The sequence below is a fragment of the Sabethes cyaneus genome, chromosome 3, assembly GCF_943734655.1.
Source record: "Sabethes cyaneus chromosome 3, idSabCyanKW18_F2, whole genome shotgun sequence".
NCBI classification, from domain to species: Eukaryota; Metazoa; Arthropoda; class Insecta; order Diptera; family Culicidae; genus Sabethes; species Sabethes cyaneus.
Window position 1 is genome coordinate 38,949,226 of NC_071355.1, and position 16,167 is coordinate 38,965,392.

General features: G+C 39.6%; 1 protein-coding gene across 1 annotated transcript; it reads right to left on the reverse strand.

Moving 5' to 3' along the window:
• Positions 1-7,240: 7,240 nt before the first annotated feature.
• Positions 7,241-9,579, reverse strand: LOC128743696 (cuticle protein 16.5-like). The gene is made up of 2 exons (XM_053840324.1): positions 9,568-9,579; positions 7,241-7,708 (listed from the first exon to the last, which is right to left on the reverse strand). The coding sequence occupies exons 1-2, from the start codon at positions 9,577-9,579 to the stop codon at positions 7,241-7,243; spliced, it is 480 nt and encodes a 159-aa protein (XP_053696299.1).
• Between the last annotated feature and the right edge of the window lie 6,588 nt (positions 9,580-16,167).

The following is a 16,167-nucleotide window of genomic DNA, read 5'->3' on the forward strand; positions in this document are numbered from 1 at the left end:
CCGGTATTTCGGTATTGGAGTAGAAAATACCGGTAGTACCGGTAAAATACCGGTATTGGCAGATTATTCGGAATCACTAGAAAGGTTAATTTATTTCAGTAAATGTAAAGTAAAGTAAAGTTATTTTTCAAATATAATTGCTTAGCAAACTAAAATTTAAGCAGATATAATACATTTAGCGATTTATCTCTTTTGCTAGAACGGATTTTGTTGCCAACACTTCTAACAATTGAAAAAACTCCCGCTTCCATCGAAGTCTGACGAAAGACTCTAAGCGCATCAGGAATTTTCTTTTTATTTCTTCAAATTTATAATAGGAAAATTCGCTTTTAACAGTTTTCAAAAATCGTGGTATAGCTTCTTGGGCATAAAACAGACATGCATCTTATCCAGTAGCTATCCCTACCTCTTCGTTGTACCAAACGGGATCCGAGCAATTTCGGTGGATATCAGGTAACCAACATCGATGGAAACCAAGGTCGTATGCTGACAGGAAGGAGGGCTCTTTCGAGCTAGGTTGGTCCTCCGGCGATTGTGTGGAGTTGGCTGCGGGCCTTACAAGCCAGCATCACTAAAAAACCAAAGCAATCAACGACGTAAGTAATAACTCGGATTGGAACAAACGGCAAAGACTCGGCAAGACCGCAAGTTCGACATCGTACTGCTGCGAAAGGCATGCTGGAAAAGAACGATGGTGCGTACATATAGGGATGCTCACACCAGCCTGTGACAATACACACGAGCTGTACCCACTTTTATTGTGATAGCCAACCCATCGACATCTCTATAACGAGCTGCAGTGAACGTCAGCGAAAACATGTCCTGGGCTCAAAATTTGACAGCGGGCTCAAATCAGACTGCTGGCAGTTGAGTGAAACGCCGTGCTGACATGCTATCTCATTTTCGCACGCACGAGATGTTGGCAGCGAAAACATGGTTGCCTGCCGATGGGGTGGTGATAGCAGAAATGCAGAAGCGGGTGGTGGCCGATCAATCCCTAAATGTGCAGATTAAGAATTAAGAGCCTTTTTTTGTTAGATTATAGTCACTTTAACAGCTTATGTCATTCGTGACTTCTACGGGGCTGGGATTTGAACCCGGGTCCTCGGCGTAAGAGGCGTGAATGCTAACCACTACGCCGGGACTGACCCCTGACCCTTTTTTTAATTTTAGTATAATTAACGTGCACAGGCCTCACTTCGGAAGTACTGATGATGACAAACACGCATTTTACGCGCAGTAGGAGCGTAAATATGACCGCTGCCCAAGAAATGGTGTCAAAATCATCATCGTGGACTATAATGCTCAGGTTGATCAGGAGGAGAAATTTCAATCGTTATTGAACGGTTCAGTGCACACCCGCAAACGAACGTAAACGACCTAAAACTTATCGATTCTGCCGCCTCTAAGAACATGACCATATATAGTACCTTTTTCCAGCATAACCTCCACCAATGCAATGGTACCAATGCATTGCTACACCTGGAAATCACCCAACCAGGCGGTGTTGTAACTTCCAGCATAATGCCCCGGTCTCCTACAGTTTCTTCGCGAATTCATCCTCCATCCTCAAACCGGAACACCCTTGCATAACGTCTTCCTCTTTATCATCCATCACAGATACCTTCTGTTATCTGTTATCAATCCTACTATTCGTAGATTGCTTAAAGATTTCATCTGCTTATTTTATAAATGTGTCACTCGAAAGACTTGAAAAACATTCCAAAGTATTTCGTGGCAAATCCTTTAATGTCAAGAATGCTCAAAAAGTGCAAAGATTCCCGTATTCTGATTTTTATTCCTAAATTCGTTATTTGAGAGCTTCGGTGGCTTTGAATATCAAGTTGTTCAACAGTAAATTGAAACGCAACGTCTGGCGCATACAATTAAACATTTATATAGCAAGGATGCTGTACTATACCTCAAACCAGCTCAGGAGCTTCACTTATTTGACCAACAGTTACACCCTTTTCATAGCTAGTAGTCGAAGAACCTCTTCAGCAGTAACACGAAGTTGTTTTTTATGAGTTTTACAATCTTCTATGATACTTAGTTCTTTTTCTATACCGGAACAGACATATTTTCGAAGCAAAGTTGTTAAAAAGGTAAAAAACTAGGTTAATAAAAAATACCGGAAATACCGGTTTTTTGCCTTTCCAAAACCGGTATTTCGGTATCCAAAAATTGGTCGGTATTACCGGTTTCGGTACTACCGGTACTACCGGTTAGACAGCCCTATCCCCAAGTAGTGTCTGCTACTCATGATTCAGATACACGCAAGTCTCGTTTTACGTCCACTATTGGGGGACGTAAAACATCGGTCGAAAAAAGGGAGGACGTTAATTAAAATTTTAGATGTAAAAATGTTGACGCAAAAGGAAATCGCGTCAAATGAATGGACGTAAAATGAGATTCTAATGTACCTCCGCCGCTCTCCGTTTCCAGCTTTTGCTTTCAAATATCATCCGTAAGGGCGGGCATGTCCTCCGTGCACACTTAAAAATTTTTACCGAACACCGTAATTTTTTGACGAAATTAGAACTGCTGAACGTTCGGTGGTCAGTTCGGTAATTCATTTGCTTGACGAACACTCGGCAATGAAAATATTTTTATGAAATGTCAAAACTTGCGGACCGTTCAGTATAAATTAACAAATCTCTCAGCAAAAATCATTGCTGAAAGCCGTAATTATAGTGCTGATACTTCGGTAATGTGTACTGAATTGTCGTCATAAATTAAAAAAATATTTTTATTGAAATCATGTCTTAAAAATAAATACAATTAATTATATAGGATCTATGATGCACAGATATGGTTCTAACTTGGTCTCGAGGTATGGCTCTGCCAGCCGCCGCAAGTTCGAATCTGGACTAAAAGAGGTTGTTCCGAGTTAACCTATCTGTAGCACCAGCCCCGCAATCGTCATCTAGTTCTGCAGCTACCTGCGAAGTCTGCACCGAAGCACTAAGTAGTATTTGCTGCTTTGTTTTATGATGACAAAATTTTGAATGAGAAGGAAAATGAAGATTTACAATTTAAATCAATATTAACTGAATGAGAGATGGAGGGATATATATTTAAAACACAAATTACATAATAAATTGGCATACCTTATATAAAGAAGGTTAAATAACGTAGCGAAGCTCTTCTATGCGCCACTCATATCTTAAGAAGAACTATAATTGTTCATATTTTGAACAATTTCCACACACTTTAAACACGCAATTAAGTATTTTCTTGATTGCGCTTCATTTTGACAGCTAATAAATGCTTGATGACAATTTCCGCAATTTTTTCTGATCTCAGCATAGCTTTTGCGGGCTATCCCGTAATAAATACTGATAGTTCGTAAAACAATTGCTGAACTATTGACAGCTACAAAATGGAATCGCTTTGCGAAAAAATACAGCGAAAAATTTTAACGAACTCGCCACCGGTTGATGAAGATCTGTATTAAGAAATGTCAAGTAGTGACGATAGTCAGCATTCCTTGAAAAATTACCGAATTGCTCAGCATTTTTCCAAATGTGCTGATTTAATCCGCAAAATAAATTACCGAAGATCTGAATAAAAACTAAGTGTGTGAGCTTCGTCAAATCCATAAAAACTATCGGTCTAATAAGGGCTGTGTACTTTGTCCGCATCTTACGGTAGCCATCATTTGTTAGCGGACGGTAGCGTTTTGCGAAGGCCAAAATAGTCTCGATTTCCTGCTTGAATGCGCCGTAAGATCTCCTTATTTGTGTTACGACCATCACGGCCATCAGTGATCCCAAATACAGAAAATCATCTTCCACTTGTGGTTCGTTACCGTCAACGGTTACCGTCCATGAAAAGTGCACGTTCGTCTCTTAGAGCCTCTACCGATCATGTATTTGGTCTGCGACGCATTTACTTTTAGCCCAATCCTACTAGCCACCGCTTTCAGTCCAACGCAAATGGCCTCCGCCGTTGCGAAATTTCAGCCTACAATATTAAAGTCATCGGCGTAGCCAAGAAGTTTGCTACCTTCACTAAAAAGTGAGCCTCTCGTTACGATCTTGCTCGATCTTGTTGAAAAGCATGCAGGATAAGCTGTCAACTGGTCTCGACTTTTGTCGCGCCTCGAAGGGACTCGATGCTATTATCTCTAATAGTCTCTCCCGGCCGAGATTTGAATATACAACGTACCACGATGCCAACTGGAAGGCACAATTTCAATATTTACCTTCTTTTATTTCAATGCGATGTATTTTTGTCAAATGAAGAACCCTGAGCTTTTGATTGAAAAGTTCCACATTTCCTGAATAAACTACTTAATGTTAGGCTATGTTAGATTCTTTTTTGTAAAACCCTTCTTAAGAAAAATTTTTGGCTACGCCTCTGCCGTCTACAAAATATACTTTCGATTTCCTTTGGATGCAAGTTGCATCATGCAACAACGAACTTCGTGCTAGGATCGAAAAGAAACAAAGTTGCGTCACCACTAAGAACTTGTCACTCTTTGAAAATATCCTCAATTTTGTTACCCATCACGTATTTGCGGATGTCTCTAAATCAGCAGCAAAGGTTGCATTCACATACGTTTGCGCAGGATATACAAATGTTCTCCGAAGTTCGAATGGTTATCTGTTTGTGACGGCCAAGGAAAAGCTGCAACCATTTGAGACCTATACGCAAAGAAAATTTTAGGTTAGATTTGGCAATTACTGGGCAATGTTTATTTATTTACCTGGTGCTGGTAGGTTATTCTTGAACATACAAATACGGAGGCTGTTGTCCAGGAAGGCTTCTACCCTAGAAATCGGAGAATGCATGGGAAATCACGAGGCACGATCTCCTGCACCCAAATTACAAGCTTCGATTTCTTTTCAGCAGTAAGCGTAATTTTCGGACCCCGATGGAACTTTTTCGTCCATTTATGACTTAGTTGTAGATCTGGACACTCCGAAACATCTGGCTGCCTGGCCCAATGTTATTTCCTTAGTTTAAACGGCAACAGCAACCCGTCGGAGAGAGTCCCATCCCATGTGTATAGCGTACATGTTTTCGCTGAAAGCGGAGCAGGGATGATGAGTTCCGGAATCAAAGAGGTACTCCCCTGTAATCAGGAAAAGGATTAAATTATGGAAAACCCACTTATATATAGTTCAGGATTACCTTTACATCTATTATGAACCTAGAAACCGCGCAACAAACAGTGTAAGACGGGAAAAACAGCGAAACGGAAAATTACGGCTTTCACCGCTTGCGTTGATTGATAAACCAAAACAACACCACACGGAAGTGAACTGTCAAAATTTGAAAAAATCAGGTTAGGAAGGTTAAATAGGAAGGAGTGTCGTTCGTTGCTCAAGTTATTGAACTTACGAATTTATCGGTAGTTTATTTAATAATAACCTGAATTTATTTATCTGTTGTATATAGTTAGTTTCTATGAATGCTATGATACCCATGATAGAACATGTATATTTGCTTCTAACATTCGGTGAAACCTTGTTTTTTTTTTGTAAAGCTACTTTTTTAATTATTGAAAGAACAATTACGCAATTATTACTGTTAAAACCAATGTTGATTCAGGAAAAATATTCCATGGATACTGAAATTATCTAGCCGATATTGTTGTAAAATTACATCTACCATAATAAACTACCGAGAAAAAGGTACAAAAACAACGAAGTATGCAATAATTGGCACATTTCGCTAATGTTGAGAAAAGCAGTGGTAAAGACACTCATTTGAAAGATAATGCTAAGACGCTGAAACTTTCATCTCGTCTATTTTTAATCTTTAATCATTCAATGAAACAAACTCACCAAATATTTTTGGCTACAGAAACGTAAAATAAATTTTAGTTTTATTTGTAAAATATCTCTCCGAATGCAAGCCATTTATTTTAACATCAATATCAATTAAAATTGATATCGGTTCAAAGCTTAAATTTCCACCCTCCTTTGCAGTTACGTTATCTTACTCCGGCCGGAAACTCTCAAACGTAATTGGTCATGATTTTGAACAATTTATTTCAACTTCTTCGATTTTTATCACACCATTTTGAACCGAACAAGCAGGAACTACATCGCTAATGCTATGTCTGTTGGCTAATAAAGGATTTCGTTGTACAGTTCATCTCTCGAAACAATAACAAAAAAACACAACGCGGCGAAAAGGGAGAGCCCACTTTTCGTCGTGTAACTAAACCATACCGTAACAATCTAATTTCATCGAAACAATAGGAGGATTTCCAGAAATCAGAAGACGATAAGCGATATCAAGAAGCAATAGGCGGTCGAGAGCTTGGCACTACTAGCAGGAGTCACTGTCGTCCGGCAGTGACAGAAACCTAACAAAATGAGCTTATCGAAGAAATTACATTGATGGTATTCTGTGTTTAATAATATAGAGTTCAATTACTCTCTAAAGTAAGGATCTACGGTTCATTTTCCTGTAATTTGTCAATCCAGTGTCTATTTAAACTTAACTTTGAACCAAGACAGATTAAGGAACCGTTTAAACTGTATCACAATTGGTTTAAATTTAACAAAGATGTAAGTAAATCTTAAACTTTCATTTGTTAAAAATCCAACAAAATACGTACAAGTACAATTGCTGTAAACTTCGTGTCAAAACAGAGTGCATTTATTCAGAATGACGAAACCAAAAGATTAGAATCTTCTTCCTATCAAATGGACAAAAACGTAAAAAAGAGAGTGTGAAATAAAAAAAAAACAGTATAATAAAAAATAGAGCAAGCGAACTATTTACCTTTTAAGAAAATGAGAAAATATACACTTAAAGAAATTGTAAGGTGTACAATAATTAAGGATGTGTAAATAAATAACGATCAGGAAAATTAGGTTTTTTTCTTCTTTTATCATAGCAAGATATATGATGACACTCTTAAGATCCTTCATTCTTATTGTGAAACCCTCCACTTTCTAATAAGGGGAATGAATGGAATGAAAACCGTTCCGGCATTGGTTCAACATCTTTATTTCTCCCTACGAAAATGTAACCACTAAACACGTTTTTGTTACATTGAAAACAAGTGCCTTTATCGAAGAAAATGAAAAACTAAACAAAAAAATAACAATACCATGATGACAATAAAAAAACACAGCGTTCCGTAAGAGCACATAACATTACGTAAACTAAAATGGCAAAGGTTCTGTAGTCTGAGCACTGGCGGTGTTAGTCTGATGTTTGTGTGATGCGTGTGGTTGTTTGCGTTGCGGTTGGTTGGGGTTGGCACAATTCACCGTTACCATCCGTGGAATCCTCCGTATCCTCCGTATCCACCGTACTTAACAATCGGGGCGGGAGCGGCGTGCACGTACGCCGGTGCTGCAGCGTATTTCACTACCGGAGCCGGAGCCTGCACGTAGGAAACTACCGGTGCTGGGGCGGCATATTTGACGACGGCCGGAGCTGCGTGAACTACCGGGGCAGCATGAACGACGGGGGCGTGCACCTGGTGGATGGTAGCGTAACTGGTGGCCGCCGGGACGGCCGCTTTGACGATGGCCGGTGCCGGCGCTACGGCGTGTACGGCGGGAGCGGCGTGCACCACCTGCACCACCGGTGCCGGTGCGGCAGCATACTTCACCACCGGAGCGGCCGGAGCGTACGCGTACGAGATTCCGTGGCCGGCATAACCGTGGGCGGCATATCCGTGGCCTCCGTAGTACTCGGGGGCAGCACTGGCCAGGGCGATGCAACTGACGAAGATCTGCGGATGAAAAGACGATCGCGGTTAATTAGTGGTTCAGTAGATCACCATCATGAAAATGATAATATAAACTTCCAGGCTTTCTAGGTATGCATCTTAATGTTTTGCTTGAAATTATGACGTAGGATTCCATTACTGCTTTAATTTACTAGACTTAGCAATTTATTCTTCAACTCGTGATCCGAAAGACGCTAAATCATAGTAACCAATACTAATCGCCCACACCATTTAGACTTTAATAGAGGAAATCGTAGTAAACAATAGATCATTGTATGATGACGTCATTTCGTCGTCAAATCACACCACTGGATTGTTTGTTTACATGAAAGATTACTGTGTCGATTGTCGATTGCTTTAAAACATATGGAAAGCACTTTTACTTCATTAAAAACTAAACAAGTTGATCATTACCTGCATGGTGAAAACAAAAATCTTATTTCAAATTCTAGCACCATGACGGTTAATGTGGTTAGGTCACCCCGAATTTAAGAAATGAAGAGTGTACGGTAAGTATCCAAAAATCATTTCCTCGTCTAGCAGCAGAGTGCCGGCGTGGCTCGTGGTGTACCAAGAATTTGTCTCCATACTGGCTCATCCATCTTCATAGCCTACGGACATTTGCCAGATGACCATGGGAATCTCTCCAAGCAGTACCTTGCTGTTAATAATCACTGACAGTGGAAGGCGTTCTTGTGCATTATCTGCCACAGCTGTTCGTACTCGACTGTATCGTATGCCACCCTAAAATCCTTGAAAATATGATGCGTGAGCACGCTGAACTTTTGACATTTTTATAGTATAGTTTATAGTGGCTCACTGCCGTGTTCAAAGTAAGTTGATTCAAGGTGGTTTATCTCGGCAAGAAGTTGTTCAGTTTGGAAAGTGCATGTGATCATTGCGCCAAACCGGTGAAAGCGGCTGATGAGACAATCACCTGCATGGGATTTTGTGAACAGGTCATTCATACTAAATGCGCTAGATTGAACTCGTCCGTCATGAAAGTGTTACATGAGCGCAGGAATCTCTTTTGGACGTGGGACCAATGCGTTGAATTGATGAAAATGACACGTTTTAAACAGGTTTTATCCTCCGTCGGCCGGGCTGTCTCCTCAATGTCTGCTAACCATAGTGAGGCCATCAGTGATTTGAAGCAGGCAATCTTGGTTAACGGCAAGCAGATGGAGCAGCTTTCTTAGAAAGTACAAGAGACTGTCTCTACACCACTAGCCCCTAGAATTACTGTCGGCGAACCACCAATGAAACGTCGTCGTGATGAACGCATTATGTTTGCTAAGTCGCTCCTTGGAGGTACGACACCACCCAGCAAACATTTTCGTGTGTATATCAAAGTGACAAATATGATATATGTACCGATATATATCTAGAAAAATCGCATTCGATGCACGAAACCAGCATATGCGTACTGTTTTGGAGGCGATATACGTACTGCAAATTATAAGAAAACAATTCACATTCCTAAGTATTTGTATACGATGAAATCCGACTCAACATGATTAGTTCCATAATGCTACACAATTCTGTGACGCAAATCGTATGTGAATCAGTTACTATCATTTTGTACGAATAAATGTCAACTAGGGTACGCTTAATTAAGCTTTATGAACGATTTCGAGTTTGTTCAGCGATATTTAAGATGATTTTCACACATTATTATACGATTTGTGGTTTGCTGGGCATCGATCTCTGAAGCCGTAAAAACTGTTCCCCCTCCGAAGGAATTATTCTTGCTCTACCTGTCCAGAAGTCACCCTAATGTTAAAGCAGATACAGTAACTGATTTGGTTAGAGAATGCTTGCAGTGTCATTCCATTGACCAAAAAGTATGCATATTTGTCTGCAATGAACTTCATCTCGTTTAAAATCGGGATGGATACAAAATTACGAGACTCCGCATTGAACATGGGGACCTGGCCACAAGGTCTTCTCTTTAGAAAGTTTGAGGGTGCCGTCTCTAAAATCTACTGGGCACCATCAAACCTCCTCTCATCGCCTATTACTCCAAGGATCACAGTAACTCCTGCGACGACCTCGGAACCAGCTATAACTCTGACGCTTCTGACTCTCCTAGCACCACTACCACTTCACCGTCGGTCATTCGGATGCTGGGACGCAACGTTTCTAGCATCATGGAGGCTTCTGTTCCCCTTGAGACAGTCGAGCTTTTCCTGCCAGCGCACATCAGTCGTCCTGGCCCTGTATGCAATTGTACAGAACGAAGCCTCCAAACCGCAAACCCTGAGAAGTATCAGTGTGTTTGTTTTCTCACTACCGCTGATACACACTTTGTTTCCAGTGACCCTTGCGTCGCCTCACACGTCAATCTCACCATTAATCCAGACCCGCTTGACGTAGCACACCATTCTAGGCAATTCACCGCGTCTCTACCGACATCTGATGCTGTACCGGGATGCAATGATTACGGTATTATGGTAGCCCCCGACCTCCCCACCGCAGTCGAGTTATTCCTGCCAGGGAACAACAGTCGTCCCGGGCCTGCGTATGGGTGTGCGGAACGGGGCTCCCAAAATTTCATTCCCGTTTCCAGCTCTGTGTCAGACCCGCAGCTGAACTCGAAATCTCCATTGCTGATTTATTACCAGAACGTGCGCGGACTTCGAACCAAAATCGACGACTTTTATATTGCTGTAGCTGAGTCAAACTTCGATATAATTGTATTAACGGAGACCTGGCTTCCCGATCAAATGATAATATCAAATTTATAACAGGATGAGCTATAAATAACAAGTATTTTATTACAAAATCTCCTTTGCGTTTTGTTATAAACTTGGTCTCGTTAGTAGTTAAAATAACAAAAATTGTAACAAAATTTGCTCTAGGCATATCACAAATATAACAAGTTATGATATAATTTGATCTGGTTAATATCAAGATGAGTAACAAAAAGCAGTATTCTGTCTTGTTGTGTAACCAAATTATAACAAATCGTGCTATAAATAACAGAACGGGATAGAATCTTTGTAGACAATTTTGTGTGTCGCAAGTTTTTCTATCACATTTATAACAAAGTTTGATAGAAATATCAACTTGAGCAACAATTCTGTAAGATTTTTGTTACAATCACCTGATCGGGTTGACGAGAAGATTCACTCCCAACAGTTATTTGGGAACGCATTCTCCGTCTTTAGATGCGATCGTAACCAGCAAAACAGCAGAAAGTCCCGTGTCGGTGGTGTGTTGATCGCAATCTCTAATAAGCTGAGTTGCTCCATCGACCCTTCCCCGATCTACGTGACACTTGAGCAGCAATGGGTGAAAGTCCTAGTAGCCGATCTCTCTCTGAGCATTGGTGTAAGCTATTTACCCCCTACCGTAAGGACGATGCCATGAGTATCAGCGAACACATCGACTCACTTAGTAGTGTGTATTCCCACCTAGCGTTGAGTGACCTAGCACTGCTGTTAGGTGATTACAACCAGTCCAGCTTAGTTTGGAATGTTCCTGTAAACGGTTGTCCTAGCATCGACTACCAGCGCTCACACGCTTCCGCAGCTTGCACCGCGCTTTTAGTAATCGCTTGCTAGATCTGATACTTGCCAATGATCCAGCCATACAACTTTGCTCGGTTACCGTGGCGGCCAATCATTTTATCACGCTTGATGCCGATCACCCCGCTCTTGAGGCTGGAAGTTTCCGCACCGTTCTGCAAGTGGCTACATTCGTATCTAACACACCGTAGGCTGAATGTGAAGATCGGATCAGACTTTTCCGACTCGTTCAACAACATCTCTGGCGTACCACAGGGGAGCAACCTTGGACCCTTGCTCTTTTCTCTTTTTATAAACGAACTATCAGGAGTCAGTCCCGCCGCGGAATAGTGGTTAGCATTCACGCCTCTCACGCCGAGGACCCGGGTTCAAATCCCAACCCCGCAGAAGTCACGAATGACCCACCAAAACTGGTTAAAGTGACTATAATCTAAACAAAAAAAACAAACTATCAGCTCTTCTGCCACTAGGCTGTCGATCTTTTTATGACGACGATGAAAAATTCTTTAAGGTAATTAATATGGACTCCGACTGCATTGAACAGCAACACCTTGTGGACAAATTTGAAGATTGGTGCTCGAATAACCGTCTTACCGTCAGCATCTTAATCATCTCCTTTCATCGTAAAAATAAGCCTATAGCTTTTAGCTACAACATGGCAGGACATTTGTTACAACGCGTCTATCACATTCGTGATCTTGGTGTCGTTCTGACGTACTAACCTTCCGTACACACTACAACGACATTATCTCCAGAGCCAATAAGCAACTTGGATTTATTTTTAAAATCTTTGTACTATGCACTTGTAAGGTCTGCTCAGGAATTCGGATCAGTGATCTGGTGTCCATATCAACAAATTTGGATCACTAGAATCGAAGCAGTGCAGAAAAAATTTCTACGGTATGCTTTGCGCAGTCTTCCATGGCGCGATCCCAGAAACCTTCCGCCATATAAGGAACGCTGCCGTCTGCTTAACTTGGAGACTCTTGAAAGAAGACGTGCCAACGCTCAAGCCACGTTCCTGGCTAGATTGCTGTTAGGAGATATTGACAGCCCCGCTCTTCTGAGTCTACTGAATCTGTATGCTCCTGAACGACCCCTCAGAACTTGGTATTTCCTGCACCTGCAGGAACGGAATGCTACGGAAACTACGGACTGTACGACCCTATCCGATTTATGGCAATGCGGTTCAACGAACTCTACGGTTGGTTCGATTTCAACATAACTCGTAATAATTTTCAACGACGACTCTCTCGTAGACGATAAATTTGTAATTGTACTATTGTATGTATTTACTGTCATAGGGTTTTTTTAAATTCCCGTCGTAGTAAGTAAAGCCATTCTAATTTTCATCATTTGTTGGATGGATTTAATGAATACTACAAAAGTTTTTGTGCTGATTTGACTAAAACACACTTACCTTCCGATCCGTGAACTTTGAAATCACTGAAAAGCGACTATTAAAGCATATTATTGAAATTACGCAACTGACTTTATTTCTAAAATTCGTCGTACCGTTTTAAAATCAGTTCATCAAAATTTTTCATCGTCCGAATTAAAAATCACAACAATGTTCACGAACCTAACGCGCATGCATTTGTGTAGGACGGCATGACAAATGTTATTCTACAAAATTTCTGCAGGTCAGGCAAGTTTTCCTGGCTGTAGAATAACGACAATGCCTTGCGTGAGTTATTTTCATTTATGAATGACGAAAATTGAAACGATTAGTCGACAATGTCTTTTTCGTCGCACGAAAAAACGTAGGAAATTTAGCAGGTAGGACTTCTTTAATGATAAAAAGCATTTAAATAGATCTCAGTTCATTTTGATTGATCGCGTACGATAGACAACTAACTAAAATATTAGGGAATAATTAGTTTTGCATTGTGTGTCGTAAAAATGCTAATATTTTTAATAGTTTGTGTTGGGTAGGACGGGAATAGGCAATTACGACGATGTAGGAACATACCCTATGTTTGTATATCATGAAGACCACCTTGTGTCTGATGATTTTTTTTTTACAAATATAGTTTCACAAAGTTGTTTGTGTTGACATTTATTACTTCTTTGCTGAACACGTCAAACCTGTATCTTGAATATGTGAGAAAATGAATTTCGTATTTCACTTTAAAGGAGATTAATCACAAACGGTTCTTGTCAAGTGAAGGGCTTTTTCTACCAAGAAATATTGCCAAAGACACCATATGTGAAAAATCTCGAGTTTCAGTGTAATCTCACGCGATTACGTATTTCGTTGTTTGGACCACTGTGCAGCCTGGTCCATAAAGGGTTAAAGCGCCTGAAACACTCATTTGGTTGTTCATATGACCTCAAAGGAATCAATAAATAACTTTAAAGGAACATATAAAAAATTTATTTTCGGGGCTGACATAATCGGAAAAAAGCTGATATAATCGGGAGTAGATATAATCGGGGCTGATATAATCGGGGGCTGATATAATCGGAACCATACTGTATGTGACTCGGCCCTCAGATCATTTTCGTATTTTTCGACCAATTCCTAAATACAACAAAGGTAAAAACCTGTCTCAATACACTCAAAATATTCTGCATATAACTAATAGTAAATTTCCATATGAAATTTCATATGATTATCATGTGTCGCATATAAACACAATCCTCCCAGAAATGCACATCAAAATTATACGCATATGAATAGTAGAGGAGAGACGTCTACAGTGAGACACTTTTTTCCAAAAATTTTAATTTTTTTTTGGTGATAGCTACCAACGCGCTCTTCAATCTATTTGAAAGGTGTATCCTTCTAGTTACCTGAAAAAAAGTTTCAGCCGTTTTGGTTATAAGCTAAATTAGTTACAACCACAAACGTAGAGGTGTATTTTTATCTCACTGTTAACCAACAGGTGGGAAGAGTGAGACAACGAGTATTGCATACTGAGAAACCAATTTGAAATCGATTTAAACCATATTTTTGGGTAATAAAGAACATGTTTATTGTGTCGTGTTGTTTATTGTGTCCATAAAGCATACATTATTATGGGTATGATCGAAAATTCCGATTATTTTCACATATACATTTATGCTCATATAAAGGACAAATCCTGGACATCTGACTTTTAACTTAGACTTCAGAATTCATTTCCAGTCAATTCCTATGAATTGATTTGCAATTGATCACAAAAAAAATCAAACAAATTTGCATGGCAAAAGCTATGTCTCAGTGTCACCCACGACTCTGTGTCTCACCGTTGCCAATAGGAATGTTTTATGAAAAATAATGAACTAGCGGAGTTAGCAAACAATTCGATTGCCATATTTTTTCAAATATTTACTCTTACTAGTATGTGATGCCATGTAGTAATTTTCATTTTAATTTTAATTTAATATGTATTTTGTTGTTGAAAATCACTTGAAAATGATTGTAACAAAATTTACTTTGACCCCCCCAAAACTAATTTTTGTTGAAAAATATGTTAAAAAATTAACAAATTTTTCTGAAACTACATTGTGCAATGTAGGTTCACAAACTTGACTTTGTATGAAAATATCATGGAGCTTTAATGTTTTATGACGTAGCTATTCCCCTTGACTCACTGTTCCTGTTGTCTCACTGTTGACTACTCTCCCCTATGTGCAAATTTTTTGTGCGCACATAAATGATAACTGTTTGGCACATAAAGATCATTTACTGGGCACATTGAAAAAATCTGTATGTGGGACACATAGAAACTATACGAAAAGTTTTCTCAGTGTACCACATAAACTATTAGTTTTTAATCTCTTTAATGTGAATTGCCTTTTAAAAGTAAAAAGTTTTAAGTAACATATTAGCTAGATACTGCATATAGATTGGAGATAGATTGGATGATATTTATTATTTCATTCTACAATTTTTATTAACACTGTGTTTCTCCTCTCCTATGTTCGAATCTCGACTGGGAGAGACTGTTAGAGTCAAAAGGATCGTAGCAACTGGCTCTGCAATTGTCCTGCACTCCTGAAGTCTGTCGTCTAAAAACAGAAGGTCAAGTTTCGATAACGGAATGTAGCACATAGGCTTTGCTTTTTTTGACGTAGGACTACGTCTTTCAGGAAGGTAGCTGATATAGCGGGTCATTCCAAAAAATCTTTCTCGAAAAGTGGTCAGGTTTTGAACGCTAATAACGATTTTCAATATTCTTACACCAATCGATTGGAAAATCTTCGAAGAATTGGCCCAAATGAAGAAAAGTATGCATTTTTGATGTTGAACTATTGAAAAATTGAAAACAATGATCCTATGTTTTACCAGAATTCTCGCTTCGTGATTGGTTGGAAGATTCTTTACGATGATCTAAACCTATACCAATTTGATATCTGTGCTTGGGAAGTAAGCCAAAACAAGTCACAAAGTTTCCTCATTTCAACAAGATTTCGTAACACCGCGATCAAACCTAGACCATTTTGATGTCCTTGCTTGGGAAGTACGCCAGAAAGAGTAACAAATCCCCCTCGGGCCAACAGATTTCTTACGAACGCGATTAAACCTAGTCCAATTTGATGTCTGTGTTAGGGAAGTGTGCCAGAAAAAATGACACTACTTTCTTGTTACAACAGACCGCAAATTCTTTACTGCGAGACGATTAAACCTAGGCGAATTTGATATCTGTGTTGGAAAAATGTGCCACAGCTGTAGTGTTCGGTTATAATATGATTATGTATGAATACGCATGTTTGCCGTTTCATTAGAAGTGTAGTGAAAAGATGTGCTGTTGATAAAATAGGATTGAATTGGTAAAATCCCTTCAACGTGGGGAACGTGGGGTAATAAAAACAATCTTTAATTTCTGTAAGGTAGCATAAAAGCAATAGTTTGTGTTCTTGATTTTATTAAATTGTTTCCAAATGCACATAGAAATAACTCTGAAATCTTTTGAGGATTGAACGTACAGTCTACCAAAAAAGTAT